Source organism: Nomascus leucogenys, chromosome 5 (genome assembly GCF_006542625.1).
Source record: "Nomascus leucogenys isolate Asia chromosome 5, Asia_NLE_v1, whole genome shotgun sequence".
NCBI classification, from domain to species: domain Eukaryota; kingdom Metazoa; phylum Chordata; class Mammalia; order Primates; family Hylobatidae; genus Nomascus; species Nomascus leucogenys.
Genome location: NC_044385.1, coordinates 126,715,287 through 126,734,360, shown reverse-complemented (window position 1 = coordinate 126,734,360; position 19,074 = coordinate 126,715,287). Strand labels below are relative to the sequence as shown.

The window sequence follows — 19,074 nt, the reverse complement described above, 5'->3', positions numbered from 1 at the left end:
TCCATCTTTTTAATCGAGTCAACCTTTTCTCTGGTACAATTCTTCTCTTCTTCCTGTTCTTCCTCCCTCAGTTAACTGCATCAGTTATCACCTCTAGAAATCTCAGAATTATCTTCAATTCTGCCCAATACATAGAATTGTACACTGGATTCTAAAGAAGTGGCTCTCAAATGTACCCTGTTCTTTGCCTACTCCCATAAGTTGTCAAAAAAAAAACCACACACACACACACACACACACACACACACACACACACAAAACCCACACCAATAAAACCAACCACCTCTGATGAGATTAGAATTCTTCTTTCAACTCCTTCAATGAACCTCAGAATCTAGGGAATGCCACCCAACCTCCTTGGAGTGGTCTTGTGTCATCTTGCCCCCAACAGACTAATTTCATCTTCCAAAGGGACCTTTGTTGCCCTGCCCATCACCCTCATAAGCCAATCTGCTCTTCCTTAAACACTTGGGACATCTTCATACCTCTGTGCCTTTATTAATTACATTCCGTCCTCTTTCTCCATCATCAGTACAGAGTACAGTTTCTACAACCTGCTATCTCTAGGCCCACTGTTCCCCTCTATCTGAAATGCCTTCTCCTGTGTGCAAACTCAATTCATCCTTAAAGTCACAGTACGAGCTATAAACACTGAAAAACTGTTCACAATTTCTCCACTTTCTTCACCTCAGCCCCAGAATCCCTCTACTTCATATACACCTCTGTTAGCGTTCTTATCACTGTATACTGTAATCAGTCATTTACATTTCTCTATCCTTAGGTGACAATGGGCTCAATGACTGCAGGGATATTTGTTTCCTTTGAATTGCCAGAATTCAGTGTCTGTCACCAGTGTAAGATGACTGACGGACTCTCATGACTACCATTAAATGCTAGGTTTTATGCTCAGTTTCAAAAAGTAATGTCTAATAAGATACGAAATATAGTTCTTCTTTTCCCTGTGTTTATTGAAGTGTACTTGACAAATGAAATGCAAATTCTTAACCAGAGACCTATGCCCTATGGACTGTACTGTTTATCAATAAAAGAAACAAATAATAAAGCTAACAGATCTACAATTCTCTCTGCTACTATATGAGCCTACGCATTACCCATCTCAGCACTTACCATGTTTGCGTGGTATCAGTTTGTCTGTCTTCACCAGCCAGTGTGCTACTTAAGGGTAGGGACCAAGTGATGTTCATCTAACCCACTTCCTAGCACATAGTATAGCAGGCAGGCAATGATTTCTTTTAAATTTTTGTTCAGAATGCATCACACTGCAATACTAATAACCAAACTTTTATATTATATAGAGCATGCCAATTTCAAAAGAATAAAAACTTAGTTATATTCCAAAAGTTCATTCTTTGGTTACATGGCACACAGAACACACATTACCACAAAAACAATGTTCAAGATTAAGCCTACATTTATATTCCATTTCATAAAGTCTTATTCTACCCATATTTTGCCTGAAATTTTGTATATTTAGGGGCAAATGCAGGCAGGAATGCTATAGATTTTCTTAGCACTGTAAAATATATCTGAACATCAGAAAACTTGATCACCCCTCCACAAAGTGTCTGCTCTGTGACCACCACCTGCTTCCTATTGTTGGACTAGAAAACTGTCAGGAACACAAAGAGTGTGACCTAGCGGGGAGGAAGCCCTGTGGAGTTGAGGGTAAACAGACTATAAAGGCTCTGGTTTCTATGCCAGATACTTTCTATCCGTTTCTCTTTTCCCCATCCAGAGAAAGTGGGGACCAATGCAGCTTGGGTAGGCAGGTAAGATCCAAGGGGCAACTCAGCCAGATGACCAACCAAACCAGAGCACAAGCAGAGAGCCTACCCTAGCAGGACTTGGAGCAGCTGCAAAGGCAGGCAGGGACAGGTGGAAAGTTACAGCACACGTGTGCAAGAAACCCCAGTAAGCCATCATGTCATTTCTGAAATCACACTGACACGGAGAAAGGGATGGGACAGGGAGGAGAGATCAACTTAAGTCAGACATGTCAGTTGAGGGACTGCTTATGGAATTATGAGATATAGAAGACTGAAGAAGTTCTCTGGAAGTTTATGTTTAGGAGATGATACACAACCAAAAATGCATGATATCACTTATTTCTCAAGAGTATAAAGAAAAACAGTAACAAACTTAATTCTTTTCATTTTCCAGTTAGTTAAATTTCAAACAAATGGGAGTCTGCTCTATTAAAATTTGATATCCGTAAGTGAATTTTCAGAAGCAGAAGATCTTTTTGATGACGTTTACGTATCTATAAATATGAATGATGCAAATTTCGAGTCCTAAGATATCAGATGACAAGATACAGCCCAAGCTTCAGCTCTTGCTAATTAAACGAATCAATTAAGAGACTACAGTTGCAACTGTGTAGCTGCTGTTCTATAGTAGCAATAACAACCCCACGGGGAGGTCTTTTACTACATTAAAATGCTGTCCTCCACAACTCCATCTGATATTATTAGAAACAGTTATTTGTGTCTTGCTGTCATATTAGTAGCAAAGGCAAATTATGGAAATATGCAGACCAGAATGGTCCCAGTATGAGATCAGGTTGGGTTTTCAGACTCCAAGGGAACAATTGCTGAAACTCCAAAGTTCCCCAAAGTTCTTTAATGGAACTGATAAATCTATCAGCACAGCATCCATTTAGAAGCTAGGTAAGGGTCACATATTTACATACCTTCCTGCTAAGCTGATACAATTCAACTAGATGAATTATCATATTAAGTTTACCCTCCTGAGTTAAACTGATGGAGTTCAAAATTGTTTTCGATGGTTGTCATTAATCGCTGTTACTTCATAAGTGCTTACTTTGAAATCTAATTGTGCTGGTGTATCAAGGGTCATATTAATAGCATTCTTAATGGTAAATCTTTGTAAAACATGTTTATTCTACTAATATTATCACTCAAGCTTTCAAGGGTAATATGAAATAAAGTAGATTTATTATCAATAAAAACCTAATTTAAAATGTGTAATTTGAGATTTAAATTAGCTTTAAGAACTTTAGCATCATTTGGTTTCATCAGATCTCTGGCTAAGCTTCAAAGATACTGAAAATTTGATCGTTTCTCAAGAGTCCTTGGGTGAATGCCAATACTGTAGCCACGAAGAAGCTGTTCAATGGAGTCTAAGCTTATTTTCCCTTTCATACAAACATTGTTTTTACAAGGGAAAAAAAGTCAGTCTCACTAAGATATGTTTGCCTTATTATAGTACTTTAAAACGTAATTATAATAAAAATTTGCAATAAAATAACTTCCGCATTCTTTAATAACAAAATATTTATTCTTATTGTGAAGCACAGTTCAAGTAAGGAATTCTGGTTAAGTAAAACACCAGCTCTCTTCGATTTCTTTGTAAGCTTATACTATCTGATGTACACAGACTCACAGCTTCACCAAAAACATGCAAACAAAACAAATAAAACCCAGACAATTTGCAATTTGAAATGGGCACAGATATCCTGGAAAAATTCTGGGATCTGCAGCTTACCAACTAAATGTATGTTAGGGACTGAATGTCCAAATTCGTGTGCTGAATGCCTAACCCTCAATGTGACAGTATTTGGAGATGGAGCCTTTCAGAGTTCATTAGAGGAGGTCATGAGGGTGGGGCCCCATGATGGGATTAGCGCCCTTAACAGGAAGGGAGATCAGAGTTTGCACACTCTCTCTGCTACAGGAGAACAGGCATCTGCCTGCAGCCTAGGAAGAGGGCCCTCACCAGGAACTCAATCTGCTGGCACCTTACTTAGACTTCCCAGGCTCTAGAACTGTGAGAAATAAACATCTGTTGTTTAAGCCACCCGGTCAATGGTGTTTCATTATGGCAGCCTGAGCAGTTGTACTTAGCAGTTACTGCAGAGAGCTCCCTGGATTCCACAGTCAAGCAATTTGTTCTTAAGGTACTCTGATGTTCAACAGCCTGACTTTAAAGTCGGCGAGGGCTGGTTTTGCATCCTGTTTCTACCAACTATTACCATGGGATAGTTATTTAACCTTTCTATGCTCACTTTTGTCTTCTGAAAATTAGGCATACCCATCATCAGTGTTCCTGCATTTTTGAGTATGGGGTACGAACTGCAGTCATACAGGTGATGTATGAAAATACTAGGGAAATAAATGGTAGTACTCAAATAAGACCTAAGAAGTAATGCTCTGTTTGTAAAATATATTTTTAGGTAAGTCGCCTCAGTCACTTTTTAGCTTTACATATGTGTCAAGTATGCTTTCAGATCTATATAGCATACTGGGTTGAACAGTGTCATCCCAAAATTCGTATCTACTCAGAACCTCAGAATGTGACCTTATTTGGGAATAGGGTCTTTGCAGACATAATGAATTAAATGAGGTTTCACTGGATTAGGGTGAGCCCTAAATCTGATGACTGGTGGTGATGGATTTATGTGAATGAACACACACAGTCATAGGGAAGAAGGCCATGTGACAGCAGAAGAAGAGCCTGGAATTACATAGCTACAAGCCAAGGAAGGCGAGGACTGCCAGGAGCTGCTAGAAGCCAGGAGAGAGGCACAGAACAGACCCTCCCTAAGAGCCTCTAGGGAGGTGCTAACCCTGCCCACACCTTGATTTTAGATTCCTGGCTCCCAGAACTGTGAGGGAATACATTTCTGTATTTTAAGCCACCCGGTTTGTGCTAATTTGTTGCATCAGCCCTAGGAAACTAACATGGAATACTATGTATTACAGTTTGGGAGCAGCAGAGTAATGAAACGGATAGATATGAAAGGTAAAAATGTGGTGTCCTGAGTACATGTATGTACACCCAGGCCAAATGTGCTCTCCTGGGTCATAAAGGCACAAATTTTATCTGAATGTCCCATTCTGTTAATTTGGAAAACTTTCCCTTCATTAAACAAAAAACTGGCTAACAATTTTATTTTAATTTTTAAATCTTCGTTTTTTTGATTTTTTTGAGGTGGGGTCTCACTCTGTTGCCCAGGCTGGAGTGAAGTGGGGTAATCACACCTCACTATAGCCTTGAACTCTTAGGCTCAAGCCATCTTTACTCCTTAGCCTTCTGAGTACCTGGGTCTATAGGTGGGCGTCACCACACTCCGCTATTTCGTGTGTGTGTGTGTGTGTGTGTGTGTGTGTGTGTGTGTGTGTGTAGAGATGGGGTCCCACTGTTGCCCAGGCTGGTCTTGAACTCCTGGGCTCAAGCAATCCCCCTGAGTAGCTGGGATTACAGGCATGAGCCACCATGCTTGGCCACAATTTTAAAATAAAGTTTAAACAGCATAACAGGAAAAAGACCTTATACTTGGATTGAAAGTTTATGAGCAAAAGGACTGAAAGTAGACAGAATAAACCTAATGAATCTATATAAAATCTGAAATCTATATAAGCGGACATGGGGTTCTATGAACAGAAGGTGGTCCTTCATGTTCCCAGACTATTAGGATAAGCTGGGCTATGCATCAGCAATAAGTCAACACTGAGATCTCAGTCTACTACAGCTTGCAGGTAGCAGTGCTCACTGCCACTCTTCAGCAGGAACTCATGCTGCCAGGAGCATCAGCGTCACACAGAACCTCCAAGCGGGGCATGGCAGGGACTAGAGGGCTCACATTTGCTCTTAGCTATCTCTGACCAAAAGTGACACACATCACTACCAGGAGACAATTCACCCCCAGGTCTCTTGCATTTTTTCACTTCTTGTGAGCAAGACACTGATTGTTCTTTGCTCTGAACTATCTTTTCAAAGATGCTTGTATAGTAAATGGCCTTGGTAGAGTGTCTCCCTCCAGATCAAAGGGCAGGTGCGATTACTGCACATTATAAAAAGACTCAGGTTCTCTAAACTCAGAGCTCCTCTCCTATAATGCAACCCACTATGTGTGCAGGTATCATGTCTCTTTGCATTGCCCTAGGGGAATCTGGGTTCAGGGAAATGGTTCAAAGACAATGGTACCCTGACCACTGCTGCTGCTGTAATAAACTATCCTTCATCTCTGATCCTGGAGTCTCATGTTTTCTATCAGTATCCATGAAATGTCACAGGCTGATTTGTCAGCCAGCAAGTAGCATAAATCTCAGAACCTTCAGAGTCGTTGACAGTCACTTCCATTCATAGCTCACAGTCAGAACGTGTGGGCGAAAGATTACCTAGGTGCTGAGGCAAGAGACTGAAGGCACAAACTGTTTCAGTATATTAAAGAAAATAGAATAAGAACAGTCATACTACAAATTAGATATAGAGATGATCATGGACATTATCAATCATTATAAACATTATGAATCATTAGCTTTCAATATTACTCTTCGTTGCATTACTAATACAACCTAAGAATAACCGGCGGGCATAGGGTCAGGTGCTAAAGGGACATTGTGAAAAGTGACCTAGAAGGCAAGAGGTGAGCCCTCTGTCACGCCCGCATAAGGGCCATTTGAGGGCTCCTTGATCAGGCGGTAATGCCAGTGTCTGGGAAGACACCCATTACTTAGCAGACCGCCAAAGGGAGTCTCCTTTCCTTGGAGGAGTCAGGGAACACTCTGCTCCACCAGCTTCTTGTGGGAGGCTGGATATTATCCAGGCCTGCCCGCAGTCATCTGGAGGCCTAAACCCCTCCCTGTGGTGCTGCGCTTCAACGGTCACGCTCCTTGTCCACTTTCATGTTCCTCCCGTACTCCTGGTTCCTTCTTTGAAGTCATAGTAGATAGTGGTAGAAGAAATAGTGAAAGTCTTAAAGTCTTTGATCTTTCTTACAAGTGCATAGAAGAAAACGCTGACGTATGCTGCCTTCTCTCTCTGCTTCGGCTACCTAAAAGGGAAGGGCCCCTTCTTCTTTGATCAGGTGACTTGCTTGACTTTGTCAATCACTTGGAAGATTCACTCTCCTCCTTACCCTGCCCCCCTGGTCTTGTATGCAATAAACATCAGCACGCCCAGCCGTTCGGGGCCACTACCGGTCTCCGCGTCTTGATGGTAGTGGTCCCCCACCCCGGGCCCAGCTGCTTTCTCTTTATCTCTTTGTCTTGTGTCTTTATTTATTACAATCTCTCGTCTCCACACACTGGGAGAACATCCGCTAAGCCCCGTGGGGCTGGACCCTACAAGAATGAGTCAAAAAAGTCCACACCTAACCCTTGGTGCCTTAGTAATGCAACAAAGAGTAATAGTGAAAAGCCAAATGACATATACTTAATTTGTATCATTCACATACTAAATTCATGTACTTTTGCAGTCCCATGTCATAGAGAAATACACAAAAAGCTATAAGAGGTACTTCTCAGAGGTGGAAACCAAATGGTTGACGAAGAGAAATAGCCAGTAAATAAGAAAAGATGTTCTACTTCATTAATAATCAGGATAAAGCAAATTAATACAACAATGAGGGCACTATTCACACTGGCAAAAATTAAGAAGATCCTAGTGAAGATGTGGAACAAAGTGAACTCATTCACTGCATACTCAATGCACAAAACCCTAAAGAAACTACTGCATATGGCCGGGCACGGTGGCTCACACCTGTAACCCCAGCACTTTGGGAGGCTGAGGTGGGTGGATCATGTGAGGTCAGGAGTTCAAGACCAGCCTGGCCAACACAATGAAACCCCATCTCTACTAAAAATAGAAAAAGTAGCTGAGTGTGGTGGCGTGCACCTGTAGTCCCACCTACTTGGGAGGCTGAGACAGGAGAATTGCTTGAACCCAGGAGGTGGAGGTTGGAGTGAGCCAAGATCACACCACTGCATGCCAGCCTGGGTGATAGAGGGACACTCTGTCTCAAAAAAAAAAAAAAGAAATGACCGCGTATGTGCCATCAGTACACGTATACCCATGTACCAAAATGCTTTGGGTAGCAGTGAGAATTACAGCACAAGACACTGGAAACTACCCAATTATCCATGAGTAGCAGGCTAGTTTATCAACACCACAGCATCCTACACTGCTGAGCATAAATGAATTACACCCCCACACAACACACGAGTCTCACCAACACAGAGCAAAACAACCAAGTCACAGATGATTCCAGAATATAATTCTATGTATATCAAGTTTCAAAACGTGTAAAACAAAAATGTATATCACTTAGGGATATAAATGTGAGAAAATTATAAAGAAAAGCAAAGAATGATAAATACACGTCGGGAAGATGTTAGTTCCTTGTGCAGGGAGAGAATGAGTGACAGAATGGGAGTAACACAGAGACCTTCCAAACTAATGGTTACGTTTTTAAAAACTTCAGGCTAGCAGCCTCCTTCTCAAGGAAGGCTTCCCTGGTCACACCACTTAAAATTTTGGTCACTCTTTCCAACATTGTATTCCCCCCCTTGCCCACTTTGTTTACTTTTTTTCATTAGCAGTTACCACTGCTTGACATACTGCATATTTTGCTTTTTTGATGTATTTGATCCTCCCACCTCAGCCTCCCAAAGTGCTGGGTTTATAGGCATGAGTCACCAAGCCAGGCCTATATTTCCTGTCTTTAGTTTTCTTTTCAAGTCTAACACTTAGGTATGCAAATCTGTTGTATCATCATTCTTTATAAATGTTTTTTAAATGTTATTTTACATATTTTTATAAGAATGTAAAGTATAATATTTCATATATATAATATCTAATACAAGCTTTTTTTTTTTAAAGTAATGAGATTTGTTTTATTGAAAATGAAAATCACAAACTGGCTTTTTTTAAAAGTTCAGAGTGAGTAAAAAATGAAATGAATTATTTTTAAGTTTGTATTTTCTCTAAGTTGAAACAGTAACCTTATTTTTATTTATTTTTTTTTTTGGAGACGGAGTCTTGCTCTGTCACCCAGGCTGGAGTGCAGTGGCGCAATCTTAGCTCACTGCAAGCTCCGCCTCCCGGGTTCACGCCATTCTCCTGCCTCAGCCTCTCCGAGTAGCTGGGACTACAGGCGCCCGCCACCACGCCCGGCTAATTTTTTGTATTTTTAGTAGAGACGGGGTTTCACGGTGGTCTCAATCTCCTGACCTCGTGATCCGCCCGCCTCGGCCTCCCAAAGTGCTGGGATTACAAGCGTGAGCCACCACGCCCGGCCAACAGTAACCTTATTTTTGAAGCTTATTTACACAATAGAAGTACTTTTCTTAGTCTAAAATTGAACTCTCCTTTGAACATTGAAGATCATGTTTATCAATACTGACAAAAAGAAACTTACACAGAAAATTCTACAAGAATTCTCTCAAAGACAAATCTATACCTGGAAAGCATCATCTTTGCCATGGGACATGCTGCTATTCCTGACCTGTGTGTCTTGGAAACTATATTTGCTTTAGACATCTTTGACTGAAGCAACATATGCTAGCTAGGAATCAATCTGTATTTGTTGTAACAGGACCACTACTATCTTCAAACTATTTCTTTCCCTCTTTCAGACTGATCTACTATTGCTAATAACACACACAGAAAAATTCAATAAAACAAAACACATTGGCCATTCAAACTGCTGCACTGTAGAATTTTACAATAATTAGAAATTACTCTAGAAATTGTACCTGAAACTGACATTCCCGCTAGGTATAAACTGTATAAACAGAGTGGACACAGCCTCTTTAGAACTCACTGGCAAGGAATCTATGATTTATTAGGGGCAGAGGAAAGTGTCAGCTACATGAAATTCTTTTTTTCGGCCAGGAGCAGTGGCTCATACCTGTAATCCCAGCACTTTGGGAGGCTGAGGCGGGTGGATCACGACGTCAGGAGATTGAGACCATCCTGGCTAACACAGTGAAACCCCGTTTCTACTAAAAATACAAAAAAATTAGCCAGGTGTGGTGGCGGGCGCCTGTAGTCCCAGCTACTCGGGAGGCTGAGGCAGGAGAATGGTGTGAACCTGGGAGGCGGACCTTGCAGTGAACCAAGATCGCGCCACTGCACTCCGGCCTGGGCGACTGAGCGAGACTCTGTCTCCAAAAACAAACCAACAAACAAAAAAAAACATTCTTTTTTTCCTTTTTTCAGGTGACTTGTTGTCCATTTAGGTAGGGGTGTGTACATGTGGTGTGTTTTTGTTTCTTGTGTTTTTTTATACTAGCATGTTTTGGGTGCCTGAAGTGGATGAAAGGGAGTGAAACTGAAGGGCACGTGCTGATGGAACGGGCCTTGAACTGAGAGCTGAGAAATCTGTATACCCTTCAGTGCTCTACACACCAGCCAGACATGAAACCTTGGGGAAGTCAGTGACCTTTTCTAAGGTACAGTTTCCTTATCCATGGAAGCCAGCTTAGTTCAGCTTCACAGTCCCAAAAAGCTCCCTGCACTTTCTTTTTCTCCATTTGTTTCAATTTTTTTTTTTTTTTAACTAGAGTGCAGTAGTGCAATGTCAGCTCACTACAACCTCCACCTCCCAGGTTCAAGCGATTCTCCTGCCTCAGCCTCCTGGAGTAGCTGGGATTGCAGGCTCCCGCCACCATGCCTGGCTATTTTTTTTTTTTTTTTTTTTTTTTTTTTTTTTTTGAGACGGAGTCTCGCTTCCGCCCAAGCTGGAGTGCAGTGGCGCGATCTCGGCTCACTGCAAGCTCCGCATCCCGGGTTCACGCCATTCTCCTGTCTCAGTCTCCCAAGTAGCTGGGACCACAGGCACCTGCTGCCATGCCCGGCTAGTTTTTTTGTGTTTCTAGTAGAGGTGGGGTTTCACCATGTTAGCCAGGATGGTCTCGATCTCCTGACCTCATGATCCACCCGCCTTGGCCTCCCAAAGTGCTGGGATTACAGGCGTGAGCCACCGCACCCGGCCTAATTTTTGTATTTTTAGTAGAGACAGGGTTTCACCATGTTGGCCAGGCTAGTCTTGAACTCCTGACCCACGTGATCCTCCCACCTTGGCCTCCCAAAATGCTGGGATTACAGGTGTGAGCCACCATGCCTGGCCTCCATTTGTTTTCATATTTGCTTTTTTCTTTGAGACAGGGTACAGGGTCTCACTCTCACCCAGGCTGGAGTGCAGTGGTGTGATCATGGCTCGCTGTAGCCTCAACCTCCCTGGGCTCAAGTGATCCTCCTGAGTAGCTGGGACCACAGACATGCACCACCACACCCAGCTAATTTTTTGTAAGGATGGGGTCTCCTTTTGTTTCCCTGGCTGGTCTTGAACTCCTGGGCTCAAGTGATCCTCCCATCTCAGCCTCCCAAAGGGCTGAGTTTATAGGCATGAGCCACCGAGCCAGGCCTGTATTTCCTTTCTTTAGTTTTCTTTTCAAGTCTCACACTCAGGTCCTATGCTGGCCAATTTCAGTCATTCATTTGCCCAACGCTGACTGAATACCTCCTCCAAGCCAGGCCTTGTTCAGGGCACGGAGCAGAGCATGCTGAACAGAACAGAACAATCACCCTGCACTCAAGGAGCTTATTACTTCCAGGTGAGGAAGATAGACAACAAACCCATCAAAAAAGGAAAAGATGCAGTATGTCAAGCAGTGGTAACTGCCAATGAAAAACAAAGATAAAGTGAGCAAGGGGGAATAAAATTTTGCAAAGAGTGACCAAAATTGTAAGTGGTGTGACCAGGGAAGCCTTCCTTGAGAAGCAGCTACTGAGTAAAGACCAGAAGAAAGTGAGGAAACCCCTGAGCAGACATCTAGGGGCAGATGTTCTTAGCAGAAGAAAAACAAGGGCAGAGACTCTGAGGCATGTGCCCAGCAGGTCTGAAGAAGAGCAACAAGGCCAACCGAGGGATGTTTTCAAAGGACTCCTTTTCCTGCTTCTATTAGTGATGGACTAGGGAGTAGCAAGGCAGTGAGGTGGACGCCAGCTACTGCCATCCTCCAGACAAGAGATGGCAAAAGGCAGGTCCAGGAGTGGAGGGCGTGGGGACACAGAGACAGAGACAGGGGAGAGGGAGACAGGGAGAGACAGATGGGGAAAAGAGAAAAGGAGAGAGAGAGAGAAAAGAAAGAGGAGCGAGAAAGAGGAGAAAGAAAAAAGAGAGAAGGAGAGAGAGGGAGAAAGGGGAGAGAGGGAGAGGAAGAAGAGGAGGAGGAGAGGGAGAGGAAGAAGAGGAGAGAGGGAGAGGAAAGAGAGAGACAGGAAGAAGACAGAGAGAGAGGAAGGAGAGAGAGAGGAAGAGGAGACAGAGAGAGGAAGAGGAGAGAGAGGAAGAGGAGAGAGAGGAAGAGGAGAGAGAGAGGAAGAGGAGAGAGAGAGAGGAAGAGGAGAGAGAGAGGAAGAGGAGAGAGAGAGGAAGAGGAGAGAGAGAGGAAGAGGAGAGAGAGGAAGAGGAGAGAGAGGAAGAGGAGAGAGAGAGGAAGAGGAGAGAGAGAGGAAGAGGAGAGAGAGAGAGGAAGAGGAGAGAGAGAGGAAGAGGAGAGAGAGAGGAAGAGGAGAGAGAGAGAGGAAGAGGAGAGAGAGAGAGGAAGAGGAGAGAGAGAGGAAGAGGAGAGAGAGAGGAAGAGGAGAGAGAGAGAGGAAGAGGAGAGAGAGAGAGGAGAGAGGAGAGAGAGAGGAGAGAGGAGAGGGAGGAAGGAGAGAGGAAGAAGAGAGGAGAGAGAGAGGAGAGAGAGAGGAGAGGAAGAGGAGAGAGAGTAAGAAGAGAGACAGGGAGAGGAAGAAGAGAGGAAGAAGAGAGGAAGAGGGGAGAGTGAGAGAGGAGAGAGACAGGAGAGGAAGAGGAGACAAAGTAATTAAGGATTAGTTCAAGTTGCCATTTTCTGAGAGGAAAAACTGAGGGAGAAACTTTTCAAGCTCAGTTTTCGATATGTGAAGTTTGAGAAACCGATTAGAAACCCAGTAGAGATGCTAAGTAGCAGAGACAGCATGAGTGGACTTCCCAGCACGAGCACCGAGGAGTGACAGCAGTCCTTTCCATCCACGTAATGCAGCTCTGTGTGGCCCTTACGGCGACTGAGGCCGATCTTATGGACTGACACAGAAAGGTGTCCAAGATCTATTACTGCATGAAAAGATGCATAACTTTCTGGAAGAATTATCTATTGCTAATCACTTAAAAAACCTCTAGGGACAAGATACATACTTCTGTGATGGTTAATTTTATGTCAACCTGACGAGGCCATGGTACCCAGATGTTAGGTCAAACACTGAGATGAATCATTGAAAATATTCTTAGATGAGATGAACATTGAAGTCAGTAGACTTAGAGTTTCGCAGATCACCCTCCATAGTGGGTGGGCCTCATCCAACCCGTTAAAGGCCTTAAGAGAAAAAGACAGACCTCCCCAAGCAAGGAGGGCTTCAGCTAGTGGACTGTCTTTGGACTTGAACTGCAACACTCCCCTGGGTCTCCAGCCTGCTGATGTACCTTGCAGATTTTAGTCTTGCCAAACCTCCACAATTGCTTGAGCCAATTCCTTAGATCTCTCTAACTTTCTCTTTCTCTCTACACATACGCACACATCTTACTGATTCCGTTTCTCTGGAGAATCTTGACTAACGCAACATCTTATGACATACGTTTGAATTGCATTTAAAAGTTTTTACAATAAGCATGTATTACCTTACTAATCAGAAAAACAAGAATAATCACAAAACTTAGTTCCAATACTTAAAATTTAGATTACATTGACCAAGTACCTATACATATACTTTACATAAATTATATATACATCTCTATAAACAATAAAGCATTCAGTAAACACACATTTTATTAACATCCTTCCTATCTCAATGGCTGCAAAACCCTTTTTCACGCAAGCTCTCTTGCATGAAATACCTCTCGATATTCTTGCAGAATACCTCTGATATTCTCAATAAACTCCAGAGTTATCTGAAATGCCCAATATGAATCCATATCCTGAACGAGGTACCCAAAGGACATGAACAGACATTTCACAGATTAGAAATGATATCTGGTGAATGAATACATGGAGAAACATTCAAATACAATAGCAATAAACAGAAAAATGAAAATTAAAATAAGGTACTTTTTTTTTTGAGATGGAGTCTCGCTCTGTCACACAGGCTGGAGTGCAGTGGCATGATCTTGGATCACTACAACCTCCACCTCCTCAGTTCAGGCGATTCTCCTGCCTCAGCCTCCTGAGTAGCTGGGATTATAGGCGCCCACGACCATAATCGGCTAATTTTTGTATTTTTAGTAGAGACAGGGTTTCACCATGTTGGTCAGGCTGGTCTCAAACTCCTGACCTTGTAATCCACCTGCCTCAGCTTCCCAAAGTGTGGGATTACAGGCGTGAGCCACCGTGCCAGGCCAAATAAGGCAAACAAGGTACCTTTTTAAACAACTTAGTTTGAAAAGTATAGTAACTAATATAATTATAAACTTTTTTATTTTTTTATTATTTTTTCATTGCCATTCTTTTTTATTATTATACTTTAGGTTTTAGGGTACATGTGCACAATGTGCAGGTTTGTTACATATGTATCCATATGCCATGTTGTTTTGCTGCACCCATTAACTCGTCATTTAGCATTAGGTATATCTCCTAATGCTGTCCCTCCCCCCTTCCCCCAACTATAAACTTATAAGTAAAATAGTAATAATAAATTGAACCTCTTCAGCAGATTAAGTTTACTAATTTTGAAAATTGTAACTCACACTAGGTGAGAGTATGAAGTTGTGTTCTAATATATGATGGGTGGTGTTCTAAAGAGACTTAAAATAATTGGCAACATGTGTAATAAGCTATAAAACTATTTATGACTTCGATTCTATTTGGGAGGAAATGTATCATACATGTTTAAAAATATCTTATCCCCATTTGAAAATAATTCCATACCGGGCATGGTGGCTCACACCTGCAATCCCGCACTTTGGGAGGCCGAAGTGGACGGATCACTTGAGGCCAGGAGTTCGAGGCCAGCCTGGCCAACATGGTGAAACCTCATCTTTAGAAAAAAACACACAAAAATTAGCCGAGCACGGTGGCGGGCACCTGTAATCCCAGCTATTTGGGTGGCTGAGGCACGACAATCGCTTGAACCCGGGAGGCGGAGGTTGCAGTGAGCTGAGACTGTGCCACTATACTCCAGCCTGGGCAACACAGTGAGACTCTATCTCAAAAGAGATAATAATTCCGAACACTAAAATAAAGTGAAATATATGAAGTTGTTCCCCAGAATATCATTTGTAAAGGCAAAAAAGTAGAGGTAATTTAAATATCTAGCTGTAATGAAGCCAAGTTCAAACACATGAGCTACAACTAGTTCAACACTTTTTTTCTCTATAAATTAAGAGAATAAAGAATGATTTCACACTTACCACTGTACCGAGAAACTGAATGCTCATGTTTCCACCTGCTTCTCGAGAAAGACACTAAAAAACAAACAAGAGATATAAAATGAACTCATATCCACACAGCTTGTATGTAATGTTCACAATAGCCAAAAAACCCAAATGTCCATCAACTGATGGATGGGTAAACAAAATACAGTATAGCCATACAGTGGATTATTTGGCCATAAAAAGGAATGAAGTACTGATACATGCTACAATAGAAGTCGGTCACCAAGGATCACGCATTGTATGATTCCACTTAATAAGAGATGTCCAGAATAGTCAAATCCATGGAGATGGAAGGTAGATTGGTAGATGCCTCCAAGAGGAGGGCTGGGAGGACATGGAGATGATTGCTAATTGGTGTGAGGTTTCTCAAGGGTATAAACATGGTCTAAAATTGACTGTGGTGATGGTGGAACGACCCTGTGAATTGACTACAAACCACTAAACTGTAACTTTAAATGGGTGAATTGTATGGTGTGTGAATTATATCTCAATAAAATAGTTATAGAAAATGAATTAGCATTTGTTTAAAACAACAATGCAATTCTATGTCCAGAGAGTAGTGGAAGAAATAACCTCTTTATTATTCATTTATAAATAAAATTTGTTTATAGCAAATATATCACTTGCATATATCTTGTTTGAATTTTAACTAAAATAAAATACTATGACTATTAAAATTTTAGTTAAAAGTAATACTACTGCTACTAAAAATGGGTGACTAAGTAGTACACTGGAAGCTGACTACACTGTGAGATAATTCTCACCTACAAAACTGGTCTATTGGGCCAGGCGCGGTGGCTCATGCCTGTAATTCCAGCACTCTGGGAGGCTGAGGCAGGCGGATCACGAGGTCAGGAATTCGAGACCAGCCTGGCCAATATGGTGAAACCCCATCTTTACTAAAAATACAAAAATTAGCCAGGCATGGTGGTGCATGCCTGTAGTCCCAGCTACTCGGGAGGCAGAGGCAGAAGAATTGCTTGGACCCAGGAGGCGGAGGTGAGGTTGTGGTGAGCCAAGATCGTGTCACTGCACTCCAGCCTGGGTGACAGAGCGAGACTCCATCTCAAAAAACAAAAACAAAAATAAAAAAACTTGCTCTATTTAATCCTAATGTATTCCTCAGAATTCTTCCTCTTCTGGCTAATCAGAGAGGGCTCAGTGACTTCAACGACTACACACACAAATAAAGCAGTTCTAACCAAGCCAACATCATTTGTTTAAGTTCCCAGATGTAGAGTATTAGTGGCTTTCACTCAACGACATGCCATGAGCATTAGGATACAGATGTATCCTAATTTCATTCCTTTTTACAGAAGTGGAGGTTTACCAACTCTGATCTCTATGATCACAGAAATAATAGAACCCAGAGTGAACCTCCAGAAATCAAGCTGAGTCCTCGGTTCCTGGACAGAGGGAGGTTAGATCAATAAGACAGTGGTTTAATGCAAAATGTTTTCCCCTACCTGCAAATATTGCCAAGCGAATTGACACAACAGTAATCTAGATAGCATACTCAAGGCAGTGTGGTATAGACTAGAAAAAAAATCAGTATGGGAGCATTTTGACCCATGTCACTTTTTTTTTTTTTTAATTTGAGACAGAGTTTCGTTCTTGTCACCCAGGCTGGAGTGCAATGTCACGATCTCGGCTCACAGCAAACTCTACCTCCCAGGTTCAAGTGTTTCTCCTGACTCAGCTTCCTGAGTAGCTGGGATTACAGGCACCTGCCACCACATCTGCCTAATTTTTCTATTTTTAGTAGAGACGGGGTTTCACCATGTTGGCCAGGCTGGTCTCGAACTCCTGGCCTCAGCTCCCAAAAGTGCTGGGATTACAGGTATGAGCCACCATGCCCAACCAACCCATTTCACATCTTTTTTTTTTTTTTTTTGACAAAGTCTCACTCTGTTGCCCAGGCTGGAGTGCAGTGGCACGATCTCAGCTCACTGCAACCTCTGCCTCCTGGGTTCAAGTGATTCTCCAGCCTCAGCCTCCCAAGTAGCTGGGACTATAGGCATCTCCCACCACGCCCAGCTAATTTTTTGTATTTTTAGTAGAGATGGGGTTTTGCCATGTTGGCCAGGCTGGTCTTGAACTCCTGACCTCGTAACCCACCCCTTCTGCCTCCCAAAGCACTAGGATTACAGGTGTGAGCCTGTAATCCTACGGCGCCCAGCCAACCCATTTTACTTCTAAGAATTTATCCTGAGGAAAAAATGTAAGGACAGGCAGAAAAATAAAGCTGAACAAATATATCACTTGCGTGTAGTTTATAGAACTGAACAATGGCAAGGAATGTAAATGACTGGGAAAGACATTGGCTAAGTAAATTGTGGTATATATCCAGCCTGCCATTTAAAAAGTTTAAAGACATGAAAAATGCTTATAGTATATTTCTAAGGGCAAGAAGAACAAAACAATATGTTCAGGATAAGCCTTGTAAAAAATTATGTTATAGAAAAATTATAGAATTAGTGCACATAAAACTTATTTTTAGGCAAAAATATTAGTTGACTCTCATTTTCACTTATCTGTTTTTCCTATTCTTTTATATGCACATGTTGAACTTAATAAAGGCAAAAAAAGACAGAAAACAAAATGGAATAAAATAGACTCCTTTCCTGTGTCTTAGGGAGACTCAGTTAAGAACGGAGCGTTGATTCCTAGGTTTTGACACTGGCACTTCTATGTTGGTCATCCATCTAATCAGCCACCTATCTCTCAACTGTGTTGGGCACTGCTGGCTGAATTAAGACCCACCTTCCAGGAGACTAAGGAAAAGCCAGCAGAATTATTGGAAAAATAAGTATAATTCAATATGATAAATGCATAGTACAAAATGTACAAAGTATTATGGGATAAAGAGGATAGACCGACTAAATGAGCAGAAAGGTTAATAAGGAAGACATCAGATAGGTTAAGACAGACATTAAAGCTGGATATTTAAAAACAAACAGGGACAGGGTGCAGTGGCTCATGCCTGTAATCCCAGCACTTTGGGAGGCTAAGGTGGGTGGATCATTTGAGGTCAGGAGTTTGAGACCAGCCTGACCAACATGGTGGCTCTACTAAAAATATAAAAATTAGCAGGGCATGGTGGTGGGTGCCTGTAGTCCCAGCTACTTGGGAGCCTGAGGCAGGAGAATCACTCGAACCTGGGAGTTGGAGGTTGCAGTGAGCTGACTGTGCCAACGCACTCCAGCCTGGGCGCCACAGCGCAACTCTGTTTCAAAAAAAAAAAAACAAAGAAAAGAAAAAAAAAAAAAAAAACACGAACAGGATTCAGCCATTATGGAAAACAGTATGGAGGTTTCTCAAAACATTAAAAATAGAACTACCATATGATCCAACAATCCCACTACTGCATATATATCCAAAGGAAAGAAATCAGTTATGTCAAGGAGATATCGGCATCCCCATGTCTATTGCAGGACTATCCATGATGGCCAAGATAGGGAATCAACCTGTGTCCATCCACAGACCAACGGATACAGAGAATGTGGTATATATGCAAAACGGAATATTATTTAGACTTAAAAAAGAAAATCCTGCCATTTGCAACAACACGGATGAACCTGGAAGACATTATGTTAAGTAAAATAAGCCAGGTACATACAGAAAGACATACCATATGACCTCACTTACATGACGAATCTAAAAACGTCAAACTCACAGAGTAGAAAATAGAATGGTGGTTGGGGAGAGGGGGGGTTGGGGAAATATTAATCAAAACCCACAAAATTTCAGTTATAAAGGAGAAATAGGTACAAGAAAGCTATGATACAATATAGTAACTACAGTTAATGATGATGTATTATTAATATATTCTTGGAATTTTCTGAGTATATTTA

At 42.0% G+C, this 19,074-nt stretch overlaps 1 protein-coding gene across 7 annotated transcripts in view; it reads right to left on the bottom strand.

Moving 5' to 3' along the window:
• The window catches only part of PCCA (propionyl-CoA carboxylase subunit alpha), a 439,915-nt gene that overhangs the window by 66,140 nt on the left and 354,701 nt on the right, over positions 1–19,074 (bottom strand). For all 7 annotated transcript variants that reach the window (XM_030813631.1, XM_030813630.1, XM_030813633.1 and 4 more), the window contains one exon: positions 15,197–15,250. In XM_030813631.1, coding sequence (XP_030669491.1) covers positions 15,197–15,250 — 54 coding nt within the window. The remainder of the gene's footprint in view (positions 1–15,196; positions 15,251–19,074) is intronic.